Source organism: Apaloderma vittatum, unplaced genomic scaffold, assembly GCF_000703405.1.
Source record: "Apaloderma vittatum isolate BGI_N311 unplaced genomic scaffold, ASM70340v1 scaffold18482, whole genome shotgun sequence".
NCBI classification, from domain to species: Eukaryota; Metazoa; Chordata; class Aves; order Trogoniformes; family Trogonidae; genus Apaloderma; species Apaloderma vittatum.
The window spans coordinates 2,586-28,339 of record NW_009705466.1 but is presented as its reverse complement, the minus strand read 5'-3'; the positions used below and the strand labels follow the sequence as shown (position 1 = coordinate 28,339).

General features: G+C 42.4%; 1 protein-coding gene across 1 annotated transcript; it reads left to right on the top strand.

Annotated features, from left to right (window-relative positions):
- The first annotated feature begins 7,802 nt into the window (after nucleotides 1-7,802).
- On the top strand, nucleotides 7,803-25,289 carry UNC93A (unc-93 homolog A (C. elegans)). The gene is made up of 8 exons (XM_009865422.1): nucleotides 7,803-7,889; nucleotides 9,742-9,923; nucleotides 10,592-10,821; nucleotides 14,083-14,208; nucleotides 16,665-16,882; nucleotides 18,041-18,176; nucleotides 19,773-19,904; nucleotides 25,024-25,289. The coding sequence occupies exons 1-8, from the start codon at nucleotides 7,803-7,805 to the stop codon at nucleotides 25,287-25,289; spliced, it is 1,377 nt and encodes a 458-aa protein (XP_009863724.1).
- The last annotated feature ends 465 nt before the right edge of the window (nucleotides 25,290-25,754 follow it).

Genomic DNA, 25,754 nt, shown 5'->3' with positions numbered 1-25,754 from the left:
TTCTCTGGAGGTGGGAGCACTTCGGTAGAATATTAACAGTTCATGAAAATACGAGTATGCAAGCAAGAATGCAAGCAAAATAGTAATAACTCTTATATCAGATGATAAGCAAGCAGTGAAGTCACATGTGTCCTGTCTTCCTAAATACTGTTTACTGGAACCAATATTTTTGGTTCGAGTAAGATTCAAGTTCTCACATAAGGACTCATAAAATGAAGAGGAAACTCCAAATAAGGAAGGGATTGGAGTTTTGCAACATTCATGAGAAAACCAGGGCAGTTTCTGTAAAGATTGGTGCAAGATTAGAAATACACAGAGCTCTTGCTAATCTCCCTAAAACAGATGGGAACTGTGAAGCTTGTTCAGAGCAGTAACCATCAAGACATTCCCAGCCGGACTCCAGTGCCTGTTTCCAGGAAGGTCTATCATAGCTCCGTAATTTCAAAGTATGGAAAGCCACCTGAAAAGGTAATTTGATTTGACTGAACACAAGGAGATGCAGTCTAATGGGTATGTGATTGGAGGGAGGTATGTGGGACAAGGCAGGGCTGCACACAGGAGAAAAAAGGGTCAGGGGCAGCTGGCAGAGAAACAGTGTCCTGGGTAGCTGCACGATTTACTGGGGCAAGGGAAGGAGCCTGCTGCTCAGGCATGTGAGAGTCTCTGTGTCACCCTAGGGGAAGGTTGTGAAGCCTCCCCATATCCTGTGTCATAGAAAAAGCTCAGTAAAACAGGTAATTACCTGTCCCTGGTACTTGGTAATATCTACTGGGATAGAGAAGAAGTTTCATCATCAAAATTTACTGCAGGAAAGAAAACAACAACAAAATAATGTATTCTGATTAATTCAAAATATATCTTTTTTGCCTATAATAACCCCTTTCTCTCATGCACACCAGCCTGTACAGAGCAGCCCTTTTTTTTATATTTCACTCACAAGAGCCCCTGCTTGCACTTCTGCAGCTTGAAAGGTCTTGCTCCTATATGGCTTTATCAAGGGCAAGTCCTGCTTGACCAGCCTAGTGACTTTCTACAGTGGAGTGACTACATCAGTGGACAAGAGAAGAGCAATGGATGTCATCTGTCTGGAATTCTACAAGGCCTTTGACACAGTCCCCCACAACATCCTTCTCTCTAAGTTGGAGAGATATGGATTTGATGTGTGGACTGTTCAGTGGATAAGGAATTGGTTGGATGATCACATCCAGAAGTTAGTGATCAATGACTCCGTGTCCAGACAGAGACAGGTGACAAGTGGTGTCCCTCAGGGTTCCGTGCTGGGACCAGTGCTGTTTAATATCTTCATCAATGACACAGATAGTAGGATCGAGTGCATCCTCAGTAGGTCTGCAGATGACACCAAGCTGAGTGGTACAGTTGATATGCCAGAGGGATGGGATGTTACCCAGAGGGACCTGGACAAGCTGAAGAAGTGGGTGCATGTGAACCTCATGAGATTCAACAAGATCAAGCGCAAGGTCCTACACCTAAGCTGGGGCCATTCCCATCAATACAGGCTGGTAGATGATGTGATAGAGACCAGCCCTGCGGAAAAGGACTTTGGGATACTGCTGGACATAAAGATGTGGACATGAACCAACAATGTCTGCTCGCTGCTCAGAAGGCCAATCACATCCTGGGCTGCATCAAAAGGAGCATGGCCAGCAGATCGAGAGAGGCAACTCTGCCCCTCTGCTCTAGTGAGACCTCACCTGGAGTAATGTGTCCAGCTGTGGAGCCCTCAACACAGGATGGACATGGACCTGTAGGAGTGGGTCCAGAGGGAGGACCACAGAAAAGATCAAAGGGCTGAAGCACATCTCCTACGAAGACAGGCTGAGAGAGTTGGGTCTGTTCAGCCTGGAGAAGAGAAGGCTCTGGGGAGACCTTACAGTGGTCTTCCAGTACCTCAACTGGGCCTACAGCAAAGCTGGGAAGGGGCTGTTCACAAGGGCATGTAGCAACAGGATGAGGGGCAACAGTTTAAAACTAGAACAGGGTAGATTTAGATTAGATATTAGGGATAAGTTCTTTACTATGTGAGTGGTGAAATACTGGAACAGGTTGCCCAGAGAGATGGTGGAGGCCTCATCCCTGGAGGCATTCAAGGTCAGGCTTGATGGGGCTCTGAGCAACCTGATCTAGTTAAAGATGTCCCTGCTTACTGCAGGGGCAGGTGGACTAGGGGACCTTTAAAGGTCCCTTCCAGCCCAACACTATGATTCTATGATTCTATGATTCTATAGTATATTTAGAGAGAGAAAGTAGAAGCAAGCAGAAGCAATGCTTACAGGGGCTGTAAGCGGGTGGTAAATAGATGGTAGATATTCCTCTTATATCAGTCGCTGGCCATGGTCAACTAATCGACAAATGAAAGGTGGGAGAAACTAAAGAATGAGAACTTCCATATCCCAGGACATCTACGCCAATATGCCTTTAAGCAGCCCTACACTCTGGGATCAAGCCCCATTCTCCTTCCCCTTTTATTTCTACTATCTGATAAATTGGTCACAAATCTTTGTGATAGCCTTTCAGGAGAAGGGGCTTCCTGGCTGAGCATTATAGACCTTGGTTTTTTGTGATAGCTTGATAGCAGACATTAATAACATGAGCAGCCACACTTGAAACAAAAAGGAAAGATGAAAGTACATGGTTTGGGTTCCTGACAGAGTCCCATTCTCCCAGCCCACACCATGGGTGTGTGCAAGGAATTTCTGATGCATGCTGATGTGAACAACCAGTAAGCAGTCAGTTTCCAGTAAATGGCTCTTAAGACTTCAGAGCCGCTGCCATACAAAAGTCTATTGTTCGTGTGCAGGATCCGCCTCCCTACCCTTTCATTATAAAAGCACAGATCACAACAGTGGCATGTTTATCTTAGCAGGGTGCTAAGCTAAGTCTTACCAACTGAGTCACAGCCCCTGGTTTAGGATTAGAAATGGGTTTACACCAGCTACTCTGAAACATCCAAAACGCAGGGCAAGGCACACGCACAATGTCAGTGCTCAGGCACAGTTTTAAGTGCATAGGCTGAGTATGAATCAGATGAAAGCACTTTTTTATAAGAGAATGAATGCAAGACAACTCTGGCGGAGGAATAGCGGGTTGTTCACAGGCTGATCTCCTTAGCTGTCCTCTGCAGAGAGGTCAGCGGATATGCAGGGCAGAAGCTTACCTTGAAAATGCTTGAATCTGTCCCTAGGCTAGAATTAGTATCTGTGAACACTCTCATTGATGTGTTCACGCATTGAAAGCCCCAGCCAAGAGAGATGCAAATCTCAGGAGGCAAGTAACATCTCTAAGAAGTCCAACATTCAAAGGAACTGTTTCTGCAGCTCATAAAAATTTATGAGTGAACCTGCACTGGCATCATATCATCCTATCTTAAATTGAGTCCTGCCTTTACTATAGAGAAAATATAGGCTATTCGGACAGCTTCATTCAGCAGAGCAGACAAGCGTCCTGCAGGGAAAGCCTCCTGCATGGTCCTGCTGATAGAAAAGTCACAACTTCATTCAAGCCTATGGCCTGCACCCTCGCTACTCTTTTTCCATTTGGCCCCCCTTCTACTGTGAGCTGGCTCCCAGCCCAGAAGACAAGGTGTCTCTTTTCCTCTTCCTTAAGGGACAGGTAGTGGAGCTGGAAAATGGCCTCGTGAGAGATTAGGAGCAGTGTTGAAGGAGGAGGGAGAGCGACCTTACAGCCAGTGAGGCTAAAATTAGTGTAGCAACCTCTGAGATAGGAACACAACCAGCTGTTTTCAGGTGACTCTCTTAAGAAGCAAAAAGTCTGTTGACACTGAGTAGATGAGATAAGGAGGGAGAAGCAGAGAGGCAAAGGCAGGGTGATGGCTAGGGAACAGCAAAGCAGTAAGGAAGGACGGTGTACATCAAGGACATAAAGGAAGATTGAGATAGACAGTTTGGTGCCTCCAGAGAAAGACAGAGGACGTCAGCAGGTAGGATTCAGACAGAAGCGGCATACTGATGTCTATGCAGCCAGGCAACGCAGAGGGGTCTTGGGAGAACAGATGAAAGGACGGTATCTTTGGATGTATTGCATGGTAGAGAAGGAGCAGTATTTCAAAGGAGAGAAGTGAAATACAGGAAATTTGGAAATTAGAGCTGAAATGCAGGAGGAGGAGGAGGAAGAAGAGCTGTTTAGACCTTTAGACGCTCACAGGAGCCATTCACACTGCTGGAGCCTTTGGCAGAAAAACAATTACTTTCCTCTAACTTTGTGGGAAAAATGAGTTCACTGATTGGCAACTGCTTTCCAGGAGAATATAGCTTTTGCTGCTTGATCTGTTAAGTTCAGTATTATGCATTTCACATCGAAGTTGTGACTCTCTCTCAGTATGTAAGAGCCTGCATTTTCTAAGGCCCTGTCAAGAGTGTCTCGGCTTTGCAAGGCATGTGCATCACTTTTAGCTGTTCCTCCTTCAACTCCAAAATCAGCAGGACACCAACACAGGTGAAAGAGGAGGGGAAGAACAGAGCAACATGGCCAGGCTTTCACAGCAAGAAAGAAATCATTGCGTAGGCACCAAGCAGCCCTGAATTTTAATTAGTTCCTTTTCTTCTGGAGGGGCTGAGAAAAATGGAGAACTCTAACAATGGTCTGACAGGTGGGAACACTGCAGGTATGTGAGGACAGGCTAATTTTCAGAATTTGCGGTACAGTTAGACATGCCTGAGCATCTCCTAGGAGTTAGCTGTGCCTTTCCTGTGCCATTTGCAAACTGGAAGGTTTTTTTGTATCTAGATGTTGCTCAATGAGTCAGCTTCTACAGGTACCCGGCTCTCTAGAGAAGCAATTTATTTCCTCAGGACACTCACATGGCTGTATACTAAGGGCTCTGTAGTACTGCTACAACTCAGGACAACAGGCTTGGTCCCTGTTCCCCTTGCAATGCCTTCACCACAGAAAAAGCTTCAGGAATTGGCTTCATTTCTCCAAGTGGGAGTATGCAAACTCTGTCTCCACTTTCCCTCTCCCCATCCCTGTGTTTGGAGGCATCCATGGGCAAGTATTTGTCCTCTCTAACTCCTGCTCAGTGTCAAATCCTTGGAGATCAGTCCCAGTTATGGCCAGCTCTGAGAGCAGCTCTTGCAACACTTGCCCATATTAGGTGGGTGGCCAAGCCATTGGCCAGCTGGCCTATAAAAAACTCCATCCCTTCTACAGATAAACTCAAGGGATATTGTATACTGCCAAGAAGTTAATCAATTAAAAGCTTCTCAACAAAAAAAAATAATTATGGTGACAATTCTTGGTGTTGGGGGTTTTTTTGTTCACTTATTGTTAAAATAACTGCCTAAACAACAAATTCAACCAGCAAAGAATAAATAGAGAAATTATAATTATGAAGAAAAAAAACCTCCAAAGATTAGCCTCTGGTGCTATAATCTTTTAAGTAAAGGCTGCCCTCATTCACACTGAAAAAATAAACACAGGTAAACACATGTGACTGGCTGTGGGACAGAGTTGTGAATTTAACCAGCCTCCTCTATCTCCCATTTTTGTGATTGCGCTCTGCGAGACATAGCAGTTTGGTGGCAGCAGTCTCCTATGTGAAAGCTAAGTCCCAAATGCAGTGCACAGCTCCTGAGGTTCACTTAATCTCAGTTAGACTGGCAGAAAGAATGAAAGAGGTGTCAAGGGTGATACACAGCAGGCCTGCTGAGCCACCCGCTGCCTGGTACCAAAGGAAGAGATCCTCAGCCTTATCAGATCTCCTTGGTAAAGTCTCTGCACATTCCTAAGGAGGGGCTCAAGACTGGGCAATTGGATAACCCAAAGCTCTGGGCAAGGGATGCGGATGAGGCCAAAATATCTTTGATTAGTCAGAAGAAAAGAAAAGCAAAAAATGAAAAAAACCACCCCACCATCCACCCATATCATCTCCAACATTGTGCTGCTGAGCGGACGTGACTGAGTTAGGAGTTCAGAATTCCTCCAGAGCAGAAGTGCTGACCAGATAACTTATCCAACACCTCATTTTTTATAAATAGTGTCCAGTTATTACTGTTTGGGGTTTTTTTTAAACTTGTGTTGCTTTTACACAAGAAAAAGCACTAAAATAAAGGCATTTATAACTGGGTGTGCTTTGCACTATCCTTGTCTCTGTCAGAGCAGGCAATAATTAAGCTTTTGTTTAGGATAAGCACTATTCTTACATTTTCTCAATCGTTTTTTCCAGTGTTTTTAAACCTGTGATCTCAAGCCCTTAGAATTTTGCAGACTATTTCTAAGGAGTCTGAAACAGAAACAAGCGCGTTATCACCAGGTGTAATTTTCTTTGGGAATTTCTCCTCCTGAAAATTCCAAGAGTCCATAAACCTAAAATGATTGGGAAAAGTACCACCAGTTACTTGTAATCCCACAAGTAGAGGATTACAAACACTGCAAAACAAGGGTAGCATTGTGATCTAATTAAAAGTGTTTGTATAGTGAGTACAGTAGTCTGCAAAATAAAAAAGCAGTATTTCACTTGCAGCGTAGAAGTACCATGAACAATAAAGAATTAAAATATTGTTTTCTGCATTACTTCATTCTAGAAGATTATAAGACAAAAGAAGAAAATGAAAAGGCACATACTGGAATTTTCTTCAAAGTAGAAACTAGCTGTGACCTCTTTAATATATTAAACAAATTAATGCATTAAATCTTCCTTCCTTCACCCACGTACGTCCCCGTGGGAAGCAAAATTGTGCCATCTAGTGGGACTTAGACCAGGTCTTAGCTGTGCATTCCCACTAGACACTACAGACACCCTACAGATCACCTCCACTTCAATGTGCTTACGCTGTAGTGTGGACTTTCTGGGATTCTGCTTTGCTCCCATGTTCCCTCCTCTGCTCCAGCTGCAGGAAGGGTCTGTCTGCCCTGCCAGGCTTAGTGGAAGAGAGGACTTGGTGTGCTCAGAAGGGGAATATTCAAAAGCTCAGTTGGGACTTGCAGGATGGCAAAGGTGTCACAAACAAACAGAAAACAGAACTTCACAAGGTCAGGGTCTGAAAATAGCAGAAAGCAGGGCAAACGCAGCAGGGTTGGCTGGCTGGGGGAAACCACTCCTTGAGACGGGCAGCACTGACAAGGCAAAATACATTCGTGTTTCTTGGCTTCTGAGTTGAAGAGAAATGATTTTCAGGAGTATGACAGTAAATTTGAAACACCAAAAGCCATGGAGTTCACCATGGATGAAGACTCTCCTGCTTGGCCAAGCAACGAGCAACTTTAGATTGCTACATTACACAGCCATAGAGCTGGTGTATGCAGAGAATTCGGTAACACAATCAATCTCACTTCCTAGTACGCTTTTGTAACCTTAGTTAAGCAATAGACCTAATAGAGATTTCAGTACAATCTTTTAATCTTTGCCCTGTATGGATTAGTGTATCTTTATGCCAGACAGTCATTTCATTGCTTGCAATTTTTTTCTTCTGTGCTCATAATAGGAGCCATATAATGCACGACTGCAATACAAAAGCAGTCCTAGTGTTGCAAGCAACTGACATACGTATCTAATAAAACCCGATGGGTATCCTTTGAGAGCGCTCGTTATTGACTCAGTCACAACAGGTGAATGAGTAACAACTCTGTAAGGAGTTTTCAGTATCAGTAAAAGTAAAGTTCACTGGCCAGTCCTCAAATAATTAACAACTCTTTCCTCTACAAATGCAGTGAGAAGTGGCCTTTTCCAACAAAGCATAAGCTGTTTTTCTCCATCTCAAAGCATCCCCTGGAATAACTGGATCAGCTCTGCCCACCAGCAGACCTTTTCTCTTATATGAATCAACATGGACAGGAATCTTAAGAATGTTTTGATCATTTCTTTTGGATTTTTACTTCTCTTCACTGCTTATGGAGGACTCCAGAGTCTACAGGTAAGTGGAGCATCTCCCACTGGTTAGCAGGACAGCTGGCCCGGAAGGGCACCAGGCCAGCTGATCGTGTGAAACCCATCTCTCCACGGTTTCTATGAGGAAGGCATGCTCAGTATTTTTTTATGAGGGACATTAGGACATCAGCTTGCTGCAGGTTAGTATTCCCCACACAGATCCATAGCATTTCCTAAATATTTCATTCTGGTACTTCTCAAATAGCTTGAATACTTGTGTTAGACTATTTCTTTATGTCTGCAAAAGTTGTTTGAATGAAAATTAAATTTCTCTGAGATATCTCTCTCAAAAGAAGATAATGCAAAATGGAAAACAAATTCCATTTCTGAAAAGTTTGTGTTTTGAATATTTTTAAATTGCTATGATTTTACTATTATCATACAGCAACATAAAATACTAAAAATATACACCCAATCCATTAAATAATCTAAGTATAAAATAATACAAAAATTCCTGGCATAATGATATAACATAATAATAAAAAATATTGTTTTAAATCAAAGGCAGCTGTGGCTTGTATTGTTATTAACACCTTAAAACACATCATCTTAAGCAGAGATGGCTTTCTAGAATGACTTGAACACTCAGGATGCCATCAGATCTTGCTTGTTTAGCATAGCCAGAATAAAAGACTGAGGGTTACTTTTGCTGCATATGAATACTTCTGAGTAGATAAACACAAAGAGGAACTTCTCAGACTAGAAGACTCTGCTAGTCTAATGACAAGTAAATGGATATAAACCATCTGTGAGCAACTTTAGGCAGGATATTAAAAGATGACTCTGATCAATCGGGTCAGATTTTCCCACCTGTGTGGGAATCTGTATGCTTTAAAGTTGGAGCTCGATACATAACATGATGCACTTGTTCGTAGTAACAAGGCCTGTCTTCTAAGTTTTGGAAGCTGTAGCTGACAAAACAAGGCACATGGTGTTTCTGAAACAAGACCTCTGTGGTCAGGAAGCTTCTTTACCTGTTTACAAAATGACCATCTGATTCTCAAATACATGGACACTGCTCAACGGAGAACCTCCTCACTTCACTGTCCTGATTTCGGCTTCTCATCAAGGATGCCATGCAGCTGCCACCATGGTCCTGCACAGCTGGACCACGCAGCCACTGCAGGGCTTGGAAGCAGCAGCCTCGATCTCCTGCAGCACTCTCCCGTGCTATCTATTCATCCCAGCTTCCATTCGTCCTTCCAAAATCGTCCTGGATTGCAACAGCTTTTAATGAAAACACAAAAATATTAATAAGGAGCATCCTGATCATCTCACTGCAACTTTCAGGCTACCTAGACAAGAGAACTATTTTAAGCATAAAGATATAAAGCTTGGTTAGATCTGTAAAATGTGGGTGAATCAATTACTTCCAAATGCAAATGGCTATTGTGAGCATATGAGGACATTTGGACCTTGGCCTCTGAAGAATTTTAAAACTATCAGACCTGTAGTTTAAAGCAAAAGATCTTCCACTCTTGCTAAGTGGAATGCAATGCAGATCTGATGATATTTCTACCTGAGACAAAAAGCAAGGCCAAGAAAAGAGGTTATTCTTCATTCAGCTTGCTTTCAAAGGGAAACTCAAACTAATTATGTTAATTAGAAGCCTGACTCACCAAAGCTTTTAATCTGATTTTGTATTATATTTTCATAAATGGACTATCATTGTGAGAAAAAACATAAAGCCATAATCAGGCTACTTCAGGGAAAGAAAACAGTAATACCCCATCCCAGCTTCTGTGTCTCCCTATTTCTGCCTGAAGTCACTCTCTGTACAGCATAGTAACTTGTGCTTGTGATAAACTTTTTCTCAACCACTGTTTTTGTCAATGCAGAGCAGTCTCAACTCAGAAGAAGGCCTGGGCGTTGCTTCCCTAAGCGTTCTCTATGCGGCGCTCATCTTATCATCCATGTTCCTCCCTCCAGTCCTCATCAAGAAGCTGGGCTGCAAGTGGACCATCGCAGGCTCCATGTGCTGCTACATCGCATTCTCCTTAGGGAACTTCTATGCTAGTTGGTACAATTTAAATGCTTTAATTCTTTCTATTGTGTTTGAAGAAAATTAGTAAGGCCAAAGTTCTTTCTTCTTTTTCTTCTCAATCCCTACTCTACTTCTGTGTTGCAGATTTGAAAGTTGGATGCAAAAGGTGGCACCTGCATGAAATAGGGATAAATAAATCCAGTGAAACAGAGAGCTGAAAATGTGCAAAAAGTCAGAATGAATCATTTAAAATCCAAATGACTTTTAGGACTGTTTTTTAAAAGATTGAAGGGAAGGCTATCTTCCAGCCAGTGGCTTTGGGAGCAGAGGACCACAGGAGGAGGCCAGCTCCTGCCTTGCCCTTTCAGGGGTAGATGAACAACTTTGCTCTCCAGTGACAGGGGATGCAACTCTGCAGAGGAAAGTTGTTGTGATCCATCTTCCAAGGGCAGGTGCAATTTAATTCTCTACTACAAGAGGATAAGGCACATGAGCACAGGCCTAGCCAGCCTAGTCCCTGGAGACAGCTTGCACATCCTAAACTTCATAAGACTGGCCCTTTTTTGCTTCCATGTAATGGATTTATTGAACCACACAAAGGATAAATCTATTTCTTTGATGTCTATTTTTGACTCTGGATCTTTGGGCAAATGATTACTATGCTAATGGATAACAACTATACTAAATAAAGTGTTCTTTGGCAGGTACACACTAATCCCTACCTCTGTGATCCTGGGCTTAGGAGGAGCACCACTCTGGTCCGCCAAATGCACTTATCTCACCATTGCTGGTACTTCATACGCCATGAAAGCAGGAAAACATGCAAAAGACATTATCAACCAATACTTTGGGGTCTTCTTTCTGATATTTCAGTCCTCTGGCATCTGGGGAAATCTTATCTCATCCTTGATATTTAGCCAAGCTTCCACTGAAGGTAAAATATATTTTTAAAATCTTGGTGCTTCTTTCTATAAAAATCACCTAGTTCTAGACAGTGAAAAGGTAGATTTCCCTGGCTGAGCTGGTGACCCTCAGTTGCCTCCATAGCCAGTGGAAAAAGGCACTTCAACTGTGACTTAGCTCATCTGAAAGTAGATGTTTGAAATAGATGGGCTAAATTGCTCTCTGGCAGTGTCTATTTTATAGCAAGTCTTCATCAGCTATAAAGAGAGTTCAGACAACTTGCTCAAAAACAGATGTTTATTGAATTCCTTTTGAATTCTACCCCTGTGTAGTAAAGCACGGATAGGCTGCTGGCAGTGATGGTCTTCATATCTGACTTCTATTTAAAGTGGATTGCAAAGCTTGTAGTATTGGATTCATTTGCTGTTAAATATTCAAGGTTAGTCAAGCTGATGCTGGGTGCTTGCTAAAAATCAGTGTTTTACAGAATTGCCAAGAAGAAATAGAAGTAGCTGTTGGCAGGAGTCTGTGTGCCAGGGCTCCTCTGCTGTATTTCAGGCTCAGACAGCAGATGCCGATGTAGCTTGAAGAAATCACTCAACAGCGCTGCCCTCATTTCCCGTGCCTGTAATTGGTGTAAGCTTTAGATGGGCAGTTGTGAATATAAATTAATACTTGAACACTGCCTTAGAGATTCAAAGTGCTACAGTGTATTATCACTGCAGTCTCCCATGCATTCCCTATCCTGTCAAAGTCAGAACAGGATGGACATGGAAAGAGCTGCCCATATGCGCTGCTACTATGAATAGCAAGAAGTTACCTCTCTTCCCAGGCTCAGTTAAGCAATGTGTCCTCCGGAGGGTATTCAAACAGGTATTAGGTTAAAACTAAATGTCAGGGAGCTGGCATCAGGCTTTATTTTTGAATCCTTGGGTTTATGGCAAAGTAGAACCATAGAACCATGGAAAAATTTCAGCTGGAAGAGACCTTCACGATCATTGAGTCCAACCTTTGTCCTAGCCCTATCAACCCCACTAAACCATGTCCCTCAGCACAACATCTAACCATCTCTTAAACACTTCCAGGGATGGTGACTCAATCACCTCCCTGGGCAGACTGTTCCAATGCCTGACAACCCTCTCAGTAAAGAATTTTTTCTTAATATCCAACCTGAACCTTCCCTGGTGCAACTTAAGGCCATTTCCCTTTGTCCTATAGTGGTCATGAGGTGTGATACTTCTGGAGAATCATGCTTGTTTTAAACCCAAGCTATTGTAGATGAAACATCATCAAAGCAGAACGTTAAAGGACTGCATCAAGTGCAACAGAGCACTGGTGACCTGACCACTGAGCCACATGATCTCTTCGGAGGGACTGTCCATTCCGATTTCATTTGCAGGGTAGAGCTGTAGTGTAGCTGTGGGGTCTGCACAGATTGCAACCATTTTACTCTCCTCTGCCTCACAGCACACATCATATTAGTAGGAGGACTAAAACACTCTTTTTTTGGGGTCTTGTAAATCCCCTCCTAGTTTAACATCCGATGATATTCCTCTAAATTCTAAAGAAACTCTTTTACTTGATTTTTATCAATTAAATTGGATTTCAGGAAATGCTGTGTTCCTGGGAGATGTGCTGTGAACAGCTCTCAAAGCCAAAGGCCTTGCATATGTTCACAACAGCAATGAACAGTCATATCATGTAGGCTTCCCAACTGTGCCTTCTCAATGAGACTCAGCTTTAATTTAGAGAGGGGGGAGGGAGTAAGGATCTCCAGTCACTCACTTTTTCTCTCCTCTGACAGTGCAGAAAAGGTACCCATACAAAATGTTCTTACACTTAAAATGTATAATTTCACCGAGCAGTTGGAAAGATACGGTACGTATCTGCAGAACCAAAATCCATAAAAGTGCGTAAGTACCCTTGACATATTGCCTGCATCACTGCATCCAGACACAGAAAGGCAAGCTACACCATGAGGTAATACTACAACAGAAGACAGTAAGCAATGTAAACTACAACAGTCATCTTTTCTCACTCATCAATATTGCAGCCTTATTTCCGGAGGAATAGAGCATACCCCGCTTTGCAGCTTCGATATCACTAATTGCACGTGCATCTTCATCTTCAGATGATGCATGAACAGATAAAACTCTTGTTTTACACACTTCCACACTCTATTAGTGTGACTCAGCTTTTGCATATGGTAATTTTGCTGAGGGTCTGTTTGTTCAAAGCTGTGTAGCGGTAGCCACTGGCTATAATAATTACATTATTAAGTTTTGTCTGGTATTGAATGGTTGTTTATGAAGCCATTTAAAGATGTGATTCACACTGCAGTAGCTTTGATTGGAAGCAATGAGAAAAACATACTAAAAGTAGTCACACAATAACCTTAACTGAAAAATTACAGATCGAGTGCTGTTTAAGGAATCAGCCAAGGTACACTGTACTGCCCTTATTATGCTTTGGCCAGCAACCAATTCGGCAGAGAAAGCATTGAAATAATTGCATTGTTTTTTGATCATCCTTACCTGCCACACAGCTTATTTAGACTCACACTTTGTGTTAGTATTCTTTTCTTTATAGAAAGGGTACTGGGGGAAGCGGGCACAGTGTCGTGGTGACACACAGGGTCCATGAGTACAGGCATGTGTGTGGCTTTGACAGATGCCCAGCACGACACTGATGGGATTGAACAAAGCAAAGGTCTTACTCCAAACCCTGCCAAACTGTTCTAGCTTCAAGTATGTTCTCAAAGAGTAATAAAACAAATAATATAGTAACAAAGACAGGAAAAGCTGATTTCTTGGATGACGGCATTAGTGTGTTATTTTCTTATGAGTTTCTCAATCAAAAAGATGTCTCAAGGTGGTTTCTGTTCCTATAATGTCTATAGAAATTATCCAGAGAGGAATAATGTGTTCTGTCTGTAAGAACTGTCCATCAGTTTAATACTGGTGTAAACTGAGGCACCTGTCTTGTGGGCTATTATGATTAAGAGGTACAGATACACACCTGAACTTTAAATATTGCAAACTGAGCTTGGATTTCAGCCTCTGGCTTTAGTCCATGTCTCCATGTAACCACCAATTCCATGTTCTTTCTTGAGCAACTGCTTCTGTAAAACCGCTATTTTTTTTTTTTTGTTAAACATCTCTAATCAGAAATTATTTGAAACCAGGACCAGTCACTAAGTGCTGCATTACCATCTCCTTATATCCTTACACATAGTGTGTACTCCTCTGATCTCTTCTCTGACTCGCCCTTCTTCTGGTTCTCACTGAATTAGTGGAAATCTCAGAAGAAAATCTGGCATGCTGTGGAGCATATGACTGCATGACTGATACCAGCAACACCACTGGGTCAGCAGAACCCTCCAACTCCTTAATCTACACTCTGCTAGGGATCTACACTGGTAAGTAATCCATACAGTCTATAATGAATATCACTGGTGGGAAACCTACTAGTTGTGAAACCTAGCATGACTTCGCAGATCAAGTTTCCAACTTCCTCCTTCAATCTAATTTGCTAAAAGGAAATATGTGAGAACTGTGAACAACTCCTTCCTAAATAGTTTCAAATACTTTGTGCCACTGCTGTGTCATTTTTGTCCAAAGGAACAACACATTCATTACACGTTTCACCTGGAACAAAAGCCCAGTATGGTGACCCCACTGTTTCACCAAAAGTCAGTGTTGCTCTACAGACTAGAACCAAAAGTATGCCCACATTGCAATCAGAAGACTACAGCGGCTTCTCCAGTTATGCATGAGGTGATAGTTTTAAATTCACCATCTTCAGGATCAGCAATACTGAACTACTTACTGATGCATGCAGGGGCCCAAGATGTCAAGAGCAGCCCAGTTAGTGGCATTTGAACTCAGCAACTTCTAGTCATCTGGGAATGCCTACCAGAACTGGCTGGTGTCCTACCATGTGTAAAACAATTTTAGCACAGGAACCATTCCATAACTAGAGGTGGACCTGAACTACAACTCCCAGAACACGCAATCATTTGGGGGTAGATTTTTGGATCCTTGCTGAGATTTTATAACATCATTCAATTCGCAGCTGTGATGCTAGAATTATGATACCTTACTGTGAAACCCGAAGATAAAGTGAAGCCCTAGGCGAAGTGGCACATCTCCCATTTAGTAATTACAGCTGATATAGACCTTCCTGTATAAGGAAGGAATCAAAGACAGGGAAGGCTGATGCCGTCAAAAATTGGAAAGACGAAAATAGATGTGCAAAGATTCTTTCACTGAGGAAAGTTCAAAAAGCATCTAGTTCAAAACAAGTTATTCTCTCAAACAGAGACTATGTGATCTAGTCAGAGCCAGCCCTCACCCAACAAGAGCATTGTAGCAAACCCACCCTCCTTCCCCAATCGCCATTATTAATTGATGAGAATATGCGAAAAATATCCTCCCACTTCCCTTCCAGAGTGTGCTGGAGCTGATGCCTTTCTGCTAAAGGCAGGTTTGGCTCACAAGTTTAAATTTAAATTTGATGACTAACATATACAGCACTCCCTTAGGCTTTGCTCATGCAAAATGAATGCAACCCTGCTGTCTACAGACCTCGCGTCAGTAGGGTTTCAGTTTTCTTTTAAGCTCTTAATAAAAGATATGTCTTTTCCTACCTCAAGGGAAACCAAATAGCTAAATATTTCATTCACAGATATTTTTTAAATGTCTCCTCTATTTGGTTGCTGAATACATATTTTGCCCAGCTTGGGTGGACACAATAACGGAGAAGTCTTTTGTTGTTTAGTTTTCTTGGGAACTGTGGATGTTTCTATTTATCTTCGTATCAATCACTATTAGGCCATGCAGTTACTTATCTCCTATAATTCATTAATTTTACCTATTTGTTGGAATATTTTTCCTGTAAATGCAGATGTCCCGCTTTCACCCACGTAAGTCCTGTAATTAGCCCATAAGCACTAGTAAACACCCTGGCAGAACCAGCAATGACTTATATGATGAAGGGTTTATAGCTCAGCCACAGTGGAGAACCAGGACACTGGAAAATACAATTTCATTCTAGGAGACAAGGATGAGAAATAATAAGCAATAAAAAGTTGAGGTGATTTACTGCTAATCTGCGGATGTATTTGGATATTAAAAGTTCACAGAAAAGAGAACGTCGATTCACAGTAACACGGGAGCATTATCAAACAGGCAATGCCAACGGGAAGAGGTGCCTGGTTATCCCCTTACTCTGAACTCCACCTGTTTCTATGGATGGAATTCTAGTCAGCATAACAGAGGAAACATAATCATGTGGAATGAAACAATCAGTTGTCAGTCTGTGGCTGCTTCATGTATATTATGAGACACAGTTATCTTCTTGATAACTTCATCATCGTATACAAGACAGCAGTTCTACTTCTAGCCCTTTACTTTTCTTTCCATGTATTTGAAGGAAGATCCCCCTCAGCCATGAAAACTTTGGTGCTGGAAGTGAATATTCCTCTCTCGTGTTGATTTAAAGCCTTTTGATAGCTCCTGAGGGAGCTGTTTCTGGCCAGCTCCCTGTCCCCGCGACCCCTGCCTTGCCCTGGAAGGGTAAGCCATCACCCTCTGCGGCCGCGCAGCTGGCCCGGCGGCCGTCACAGCAGCCCAGTCACAGCTAAGCCGAGGGGATTTGCGAGGCGTGCAGCTGTAAGCAGAAGATGTGAATGTAGATCAGGCCGCCTTGTTTACACAGAAATGGCCTTTAGACTGCAGCGGAATCAGAGGCATCTGCCAAAACATCCCATAGAGAGCTAAGCACTAAGTCAGAACAATAACAGCAGCAAGCAACTTCCCATCATTCTTCCAGCATTCCTCAGTTTTTCATGAACTTTTTGTTTTGTTTTTGCAGCTAGTGGTGTGCTAGCTGTGTTGCTGATTGTTATATTTCTGGACCAGATCAAATCTGACCAAGCAGAGACTGAAAAAGAAATACTTGAGACACCATCCTTTTGGTCTACGTTCCTAGCAACTTTCCAGCATCTTAAAGATAAAAGACAGTGTCTTCTAATCCCTCTGACAATGTACAGTGGGTTTGAACAGGGATTTCTTTCTGGTGACTACACAAAGGTGTGGATGACAATGAAAATCTATTTCTGTCTGGTTTTGTGCCTTTATGTCTTATTACTGCATCTGATCTATATTTATTTGCTAAATGAAGATGTTTTAAATGGTGATTTGTGGTTTTCTAAATTACTGCTTACTTCTGCTTGAATGAACTCTGAGTGACATCTTCAAACAGGAGAGGCTAGCAGTAAATATGTCCCTTGGAACAGCCTCAAAATGAGCACTGGAGAGAGCTTAACTCACCAGTGGAGGACACAGCAGAAAGCTACAGGTTCAAACTCTTCAGCTTGTTGTAAATAACAAACTGGGAGAAAAGCCAGAAGTCTGCAAAGCTTTTATTTCTTCCTTCCTTCTGGTTTCCCTAGAGTTTGCATAAATGCAAGTCAGCACACATACCACATATTTTATTTTGATAACTTTTACAGTAAGAGGGCAAATCCTCAACGTGACTGGCCAAAAGCCCTCATCAGTCACTAGTGCAACAGGTCCAAAACCTGATGGACCAAAATGATCAAAAGCACCTCTGCTCCTCCAATTTCTCTACAAACCTAGACACAGAGCAGATGTTTTCTCTAGATGTTCATCGAGAAAGCCTCCAAAGAAAGAGGGCACTTCCTGAGATGCTTTCAGACCTTGCATATAAGCAAAAAACCCCCTTGCATATAAGCAAACAACCCCCTTGCATATAAGCAAACAGAAGAACCTGCTTGCTGCTGTGTTTGAACAGGTTGAAAGGGGCGCTTCATGGCCACCTCCATTGGTGATATGCTCTTATAGTTGAGGTCCTCTTCATTTCTTGGGAGCTGCTCTGTAATGACCACAGTCCTGACTGTCATTTTTCATCTCTTGGGCTATGAAGGGCAGAAAATTCCTTGTGAGACTTCCAGGAGTTTTATTTGCATAATGAGCAGTGCTCTGATTTCTTCTGCTTGCTACTGCTCTGTTTGCATGGCATCAGCCTGACTGGGAACTAGGTTAGGCATATCGCTGCTGAAGGCCAACTCTGCCAATACCCCAGGGACTTCTCAGCAAACTCTGGTGCTGTGCTCCTTTGATCTCGTCCGTGCTGGCTATTTACCGAATACTCAGGCTAAGACACTTGAACTTTAGCTGCATATTTTCACTGAGGACGACGTGGCACCACTGTTTCTTCTCTTCCAGGCATATGTGACCTGTGCCCTGGGCATACATTACGTTGGTTATGCCATGATCTGCTTTTCAGCTGTAAATTCCCTCTGCTCCCTGCTCTTCGGAAAGATCTCTCAGTTCACGGGCAGAAAACTTCTGTTTGCATTAGGTATGTAAAGGTCACTTGAAGGACTGATCACCTCATATAATGTATCAAACACAGTGCTCCCTCTTTTGCATGCACTACAAAGGGAGAGTTGGCTGTCAGCTATCAATCAAGATCAAAGTCAATCTGGAGGCAAACTTCTTTCATGAGAGGAGAGGCAGCACAGTTAACCACTGTATTGAGGTCATTGCCTTATATCACTTTGCTGGTGTTGTAGTCCACCCTGCTTCTGACGGCACTATCTACTCAGAAGTTTCCCCATGGCTTTGAGGCTTTATAGCTCTAATGCAACCAGTGATAAATGAACTTACAATAACGATGTTGAGGCCTACACTATATCTGAGAAAGATTTCTCCATTGGGATGAAACCTCCTCACCATTAAGGGGTGAAAGCAGCTGAGAACCTTGGGAGACACAGTGTTGATTTGAGTTTCAGGGGATGGTGAACTGAGCAATTTCAGCAACCAGCCAGGGAATTTCAGGAAAATTTTTAAAGGTTGGCCTAGTATCCTTTTCACTACTTGTTCTATAAGAAGAAAAATAAAACAAAGTCATATGGCAGTGTGTCTAGATAGAATAACTTGAGGGCTCGTGTACGGGACAGTAATTTTCAAGTTGCCATGAAAAGAGATTTGTATATTTAAGAATACCTCCTTCTCCAGAGAACACTCTTCTTATTAGTAAGAGTGTAACAGAGAAAAAAAAAACCCCAAGAATATTTCATTTGTGTCCTTGTATCCACTAAGCATACTGAAGTGTACTAATACTTTATTTCCACTAAACCCAGTAACCTTCATTATTAGAAACGTCACTAACTGAGCAAATGTGCATCTAGACATTCTAGGCATTTTCTCCATAGGATATTTTAAACTTTGGCAAGGAAGAAGAAACTGAGAGTCCCTTATGCTACACTTACTAGTTCAGAGATACTCCTTATGTCCCAGGTGTATGTCTTACTCTATGAAACTCATTTTAGATTAAAAAAAGCACAACACATAACAACGACGACAACAATAATAATAAACAACTATAGTCTTAGTAAAGCGAGACCTCTGAACCTCTCAGTTCTGTTTAATGGTCTTTGTACTCAGCCTGTGAAGGTTGACCTGTGAGAGAAGAAACCAATGACTCATTTACAAACCACTTCTGAAAAGAAAGACAAAATGTCACCAGACCCTCTAGATATTCTTAACTGTCTCCTCTGTCCCTGAAAGCAAATGTGCATTTAAGGACTAGGTAAGGAGAGCAGAAGATGCTTCCTGCCCCTTTCCACATGCCTCACACGGTGACTGCATCTTTTAGCAGCGCTTTCTCCTACTCAGTGGCAGTTCTCGTCCTTTGGGCTAACAGCACAAAGCATCAGCGCTGAGGAGCTCTCAGTTCAGGACACCACTCAGAAGTATTAATTTATGACTGTCAAAGGACTGTATTGTCTTGTATTTCATGTGATTTCAACTCAGCTGGTGCAAACCTCAGTGAACTGGAAAGATTTCAAGATTGTCTTGTGTTCTAGTTGGGGGAAGAACTTGAAAGTGCTACCCACCACTGTCTGTCCTGTTTGTAACTGCATTTATATTTCTCTTCTTTCTAAATCAACAGCCGCAGTTGCAAACACTGCCTGTATAATAGCGCTATTGCTGTGGAAACCTCATCCTAAGCAGCTTGCTGTGTTCTTCGTATTCCCTGCTCTTTGGGGCCTATCTGATGCCATTTGGCAGACACAGACTAATGGTAAGTCCCAGTGACAGTGAAATGTATTCTCCTGAGATATAAAAGTCTGCTTGTTTGTACCTATAAAACAACACACATATAAAACTTATAATGGGTTTAAGACAGCATATAGAAGAAATTTGTTAGCTCATTGGAAAGTAGAAGAAATAAGAGTAAGTTGGGAATAAGAAAGTAAAACACTCATGAAATGTTCTGTATGTAAATGCATGCAGTTCTAGTTTGCTCTATTTCAAAAAACATAATCCAGTGTGATAAGTCATAGGAAGGCAATAAAAAGTAGCAGAGTCATGGGAGACATCCACCTGAAGGCAGACTGAAAAAACCAGAACACTTTAGCCTGGTTAAGTGTTAAGTAAGGAAAGCAGTCAGTAAAATCATTAATAGTATGGAGAAGGTGATTAGAAATTCATTATTTCCTTTAGTAACAGAACTAATGGCACCAAATAAAGTTATCCGGTGGCAGGGTATACAGGATTTCTAGAAATCAGAAGAAAAGCTTTTTTCATACAATGCATAGTCAAAGTATGGGATTCATTGCCAAAAATGTAAATGATTTTATGATTGAATGACATCATTTCAGGAGAAAATGTTCCCGAGGACTACTAAAGCCTAGTGGTCCAGAGGAAATCTCTAACTCAGAAAGTCCCTATGTCTTTGCTTGCCAGAGTGAGGAGGGCATTGTGGGGGAAAAAAATCACGGTATACTCCCTTACTTCTTACACGCCTATGAGTCTGTTACTGGAAGTATACCACTGGACTTCTTATCTGTTGTATTATGGTTGTTCTTAGAAACTTCTATGTTCTTTTTCTTTGTGATACAGTGCAGTTATTAAGTACTGACAGTTCAGATGAGGTTATACAACCCGACTTCCATAAGGGATTATTTAAACTTATCCCTCAATCAACTCTAAAGGAAGTTCTCTTACAGAGACTAAAGACAGACTCTAAAATGCTGGGAAGGGCAAGAAAGAGCTATAGACTGTGATGACTTGAAGTAAATTCTGCTCATTACTGTTAGTCACTGCCAGAGTACTGTGTCAGTAAGACAGTTAAATGCCCTCCCATCTGCTCCCACATTTTACCTCTTATTTCATGAATATGGTTTTCCTCTATCTCAAATTCATATTTGGCAGATGCCATAGGAATATGTATGTGACAGACCTAGCTCACCTAGGCCCACACTAGCTTATGTGCCTTGCCCTTGGCTCTTGTCCCTCTGTTTGCTTCAGTAGCTCAGATGATTTCACCCACTAGATAAATTATCATTTTCCTCCTAGAAAGCCAAAGGGAAAACCCCATAGCCCTTTGCCCAGCACTGACTGACCTTCTTTCAAGCAAACAGAGAGTCCTTACCTCTACACACAAGGAAGTGACCGGCTAGACTTCTCTCATCCTCGCCCACAGCCTTGTGCCTTTGGTATAATTTTAAATCAGGGCTCTCGTCATTCAGACTCATGGGAGAACATAATCAGTGAGGATTTTCTCTCTCTGAAGTAAAGCTGTTCATTCACACCCTTCTTCCTCACCTACAGTCTTCCTCATTGTTCATCAGGCTTCTTCCCAACATTCTTGAGGGGCAAAAGTCTTTCACTGGGAATGGAGCCTGCCTTTTATCCTCCTTCTCTTTTTTCCAGAAAGCCTTGTCCTCAGACACTTGGCTTCTTTCAGAATCACAGAAGGGTTGAGGTTGGAAGGGACCTCTGGTCCAACCCCCTTGCTCAAGCAAGGCCACCCAGGCAGGGCCATATCCAGTCATCTTCTGAATATCCGCAGGAAAGGAGAACGCACACCCTCCCTGGGCAACTTGTGCCAGCATTCAGTCACCCTCACAGTGAAAAAGTTCCTTCCAGATGTTCAGAGGGAACCTCCTGCACTTCAGTTTGTGCCCACTGCCTCTCATCCACTTTTCTTTGACACCACTGTAAACATCTTGGCTCCATCCTCTTTGTACCGTCTCTTCAGAGATTTACGTACATTTGAGATGTCCTTTGCAAAGGGTATGTTCTCAGTAAGATCCTTGCAAGTCTGACCTGATGCCCTCGCTATGAAAAAAGGGGTAAGTACAGAGGACCTAAGTGTTAGAGAAAGAGGCTGGGAAGTGGCTGCAGTTCCCAGTCCCCAGATGAGGCACAGGCAGTAGACAACGCTTCATGCTTACTTGATGGCAAGTAAGCTCTGCAGCTACGTGACAAGACTGACCCCTATTACAGCACTGTAACAGGTCATCTCTGTTCCAAGATTCCTGGAAGATACTTCTGAAAATTTCATGTTTGTATTATCTGGGAAAAAACCCCCAAACATTCCTTATACTTGTACAGTATGTTTTTTTGTCTGTACCTTCTTCACCTGTTTCACAGTTCTCAGTTACAAAAGTATACAGTTTGCTTTGTCACATCGTCATACTGAAATATAGGGTGATGACACAACCCTTTATCAGAGAAGTGCAGTGACATTACTCTGTGCTACACCGCAGAACAGCATCTTCAGTTTGACATTCCCATTTAGGACTAAATCTTCTCCCCTTCATCAGTTTTATACAGATACACATCACATGAGAAATTCCCAGCTCCAAAGGCTATGAGGTGAGATAAGACCTTTAAAACAGCATTGGGGACTAAGGCCTGTGGTCCTTCCTTTGATAAGTTCCCATGACTACTGCCTGGGCCCCAGTAGATTAGCCACTGAATAAATACAATGGCACTGTGCCACGTACTTAGGGCACTCTGTGTTTATGGAAGATGCCTTACTTTTGTCTGTTGTGTATAGTTAATACCGGGGTTCCCCCTAGAGGGGATATATAGACTCATAGTAGCTGAGTCACTTCATCTTACAAAGGTTTCTTACCATGTCTGTGTACGTGTGTGGACACTCATCATTTATTTCCAATGAAAGCTGCTTCATTCCAAAGTATGTAATGCCCTGTCTTATCTAACCTGAACACAGATGCTATTATTAACCCCTGGCAATAACTGCCCTTGGGGCATAACAATAGTGTAGCATAGAGCTGTCGAGTAGACTATATCAAAATAAAGTTCTCCCCAGGCTGACGTCTGTCTTTAGAAAGGATATGAATCAGTCTGGAAAGTTTATAAACCTGTACTCAATTTCCAGCAGTCCTATTATATACCCATGCCTGCTAGTACCAGAGGAAGGAGAGGGAAAACAGGCAGTGGTAAACAGGGAGCCTAATATCCATGGAAGTGAGCTGCAAGAATTCATACCTAGCAGCCTGGCAGGTCCTGCTAAAGTTTCAGCCAGGCAATTTGCACCACACTGCGCTTGACAGCATTTGTGATAAGGACTAAAGTTTAGGTTTGAGGCAAAACCACCACTGTGTTCCTATGTAACTCCTAGCTGATACCACACACACATCCTGGAAACAAGAACTTCCCTGCCAAATCAGTCCTTCCAATAGCTGAACCTTGGACAAGATCCTCACTCAGTTCTCCCACTGACTTGATTGAAAAAGAAGGCTTAATAGCGAGAGAAAACAGGTACCAGCTGAAAGCCAGGATCTTTACATATAGAATTGCCATAGCATCGGAAAATTTCCTATATTAAACTCTCCTCACTAATCCCTTTCCAGAAGATAACACAGGGCATATCAGCAAAGTTACATGAACAACTTGTACTTGTTTATTTATTAGGCAAAACTATGAAGGATTATGAAATAATTCACACTACACTGCACTCAGACAGTTTAATGAACTAAGCACATCTTGTGATGCACTTTTCCAGATTTTCCATCATGCCTAAATTGAAACATTCAGTCAATGTCCTCTTACAGTTAGCAAGCTGCAGTAAGTTCTTATACATAGATAACTTCCCCTTCTTACAAAACTGAGGGGTTAGTTCAGCCTACCCAGACTTCTAGAAGACTTTGTACTCCCCTGTGCCTTTTGGCTGAATATGCGTATTTCACACAGATGTGCTGTTAGAGAAGTGGGTGAGAGAAGTCAAGGTTCACGATACTCCTCCCCTCCCCTCCCTGCACACCACAGCTGAGTCAGTGGAAACGCCCACTTCTTTATCACCTCTGAGCTAGCTCAGCACCAGAGGAAAGCAAGTCTTCTCCCTTTCCCTCACTCCCGGTTGTGGGTGTGCAGCTGACTGTGAACATGAGCTTCTCAGTGAACACAACTGCATGAGGATGATCAGTTTAACTAAGTCTCTATGTCAAGCAAGTTTTCCAGTAGCTGCCCAGGGATTCTGTGTGTATCAAGAATATTCATTTCTGACAGCCCACCTAGGAGCTGAAAATCTGAAAACCTGGTGGTTATCTGAGAGAGGCAAGTCTACTCTGCGTATTAAATCCAAGCCCACTTGTAGCGCTCTCGACAACTTTCTGGTTTAATTGTTTCGGGTCAGTTTGCTTCTCTTGACTTGGCAAGTTTGACCAGCACGTTACCACCAGCTGTGTGAGCCTCACTTGGGGCCTCCCTGAGGCCAAGATCTGGTGAAAGCAAGGGACATGTATTTTATGTGAACAATCTCTGCATGTTCTTAGGTGGGTGAAAGACATAGTTTGAAGAACAGGCAGACAGCTCATGCAGGGTCCATGCAGGTTCCCGCAAAAGTGTGGAAGGATGGCAGCAGGGAGGCCCCCATGGTTCTCTGATCCTTTCTACCTCACACTGAAAGAGCAACTTGGTCCCTAAGGACCACATTGTCACTAGACAAAATCAACTGTTGTGTGAAACCTGTAAGGATTTGGTATAACCTTCCTAACAGCTACACATTGAGTCTCTACTGTGTCAAGGGCCACTGGTGGACATCTCTTCTTCCTGCTTACATACTCACTCGTCAGTGCAAGAACCTTCCTTTTTGTGGCTGATTGAAAAATAAACTTCCTGCCATCTCACTTCAATATTATTATTTCTTCCCTCCTCCCATTTAACTCCATTTTTCTATGATATTCTCTATTTTGTCGGTTTTGCCCTGGTTTTTTTTCACTTATAACAACTCACAGGAGCACAAAAATGTTTAAGCTTGTGTTTTCTTTTCTCTGACATTCACGAAGGAGGGCCTGTCTTCCCCACTATGGTCCACATATTCCGTTTGTAGAAAATAAATGGTTGCTGACTTAATATTCACAAGCCATGTCTCTCTTTTCTTCTAGGACTCTATGGCATTTTATTTGAGAAACACAAGGAAGCTGCCTTTGCAAACTACCGTCTCTGGGAATCACTTGGATTTGTCATTGCCTATGGTTATAGCACCAAACTGCAAGTCTACATCAAACTGTACATCTTACTGTCTGTGCTTGTGTTGTCTATGGTGACATATGGAGCAGTTGAATTCCTTGAAGCTAAGAGCTCCCCTGGGTCACCTACTGCTACAAAGAAGAAAAAGGTAGGACCCCTCACTCAAGAAACACACATGTAATCGAACAGGGTCAGAGCAATGGAGGCAAAGCAAACTGCCCAGCTCCTACAGGCATGTCTCCAAGGGTGTTTCAACCTGTACTGTCTCCTGAAAGATGGCAAAGGAAGAGACTTCAAGGCCAGTATAATGCCAATGTCTTAGGAGTAAAAATGTCTTTTGATGTATCAGTTTTACACAGGAAGATTATTTGACTTCACCCTTTCATATGGCAACCAACCAAATGCTTTCTCTTTTTTTAATTAATAAATGTAAACAAGACTCTTAAATTCCTCGCATTTTTGTATCTTTGGATCAGACCTAGTACCATGGCTTTATAATCAAACCTGAAAAGCCCACATGCAAAATCAGATGTCAGCTGATTGCAGACAACACATGTCATTTCACAGAACAGCTAGTAATAAAGATTAATATTGTTCTTATCCTGCATACTCTGACATTTGCTATAAATAACATCAAATTATAAAC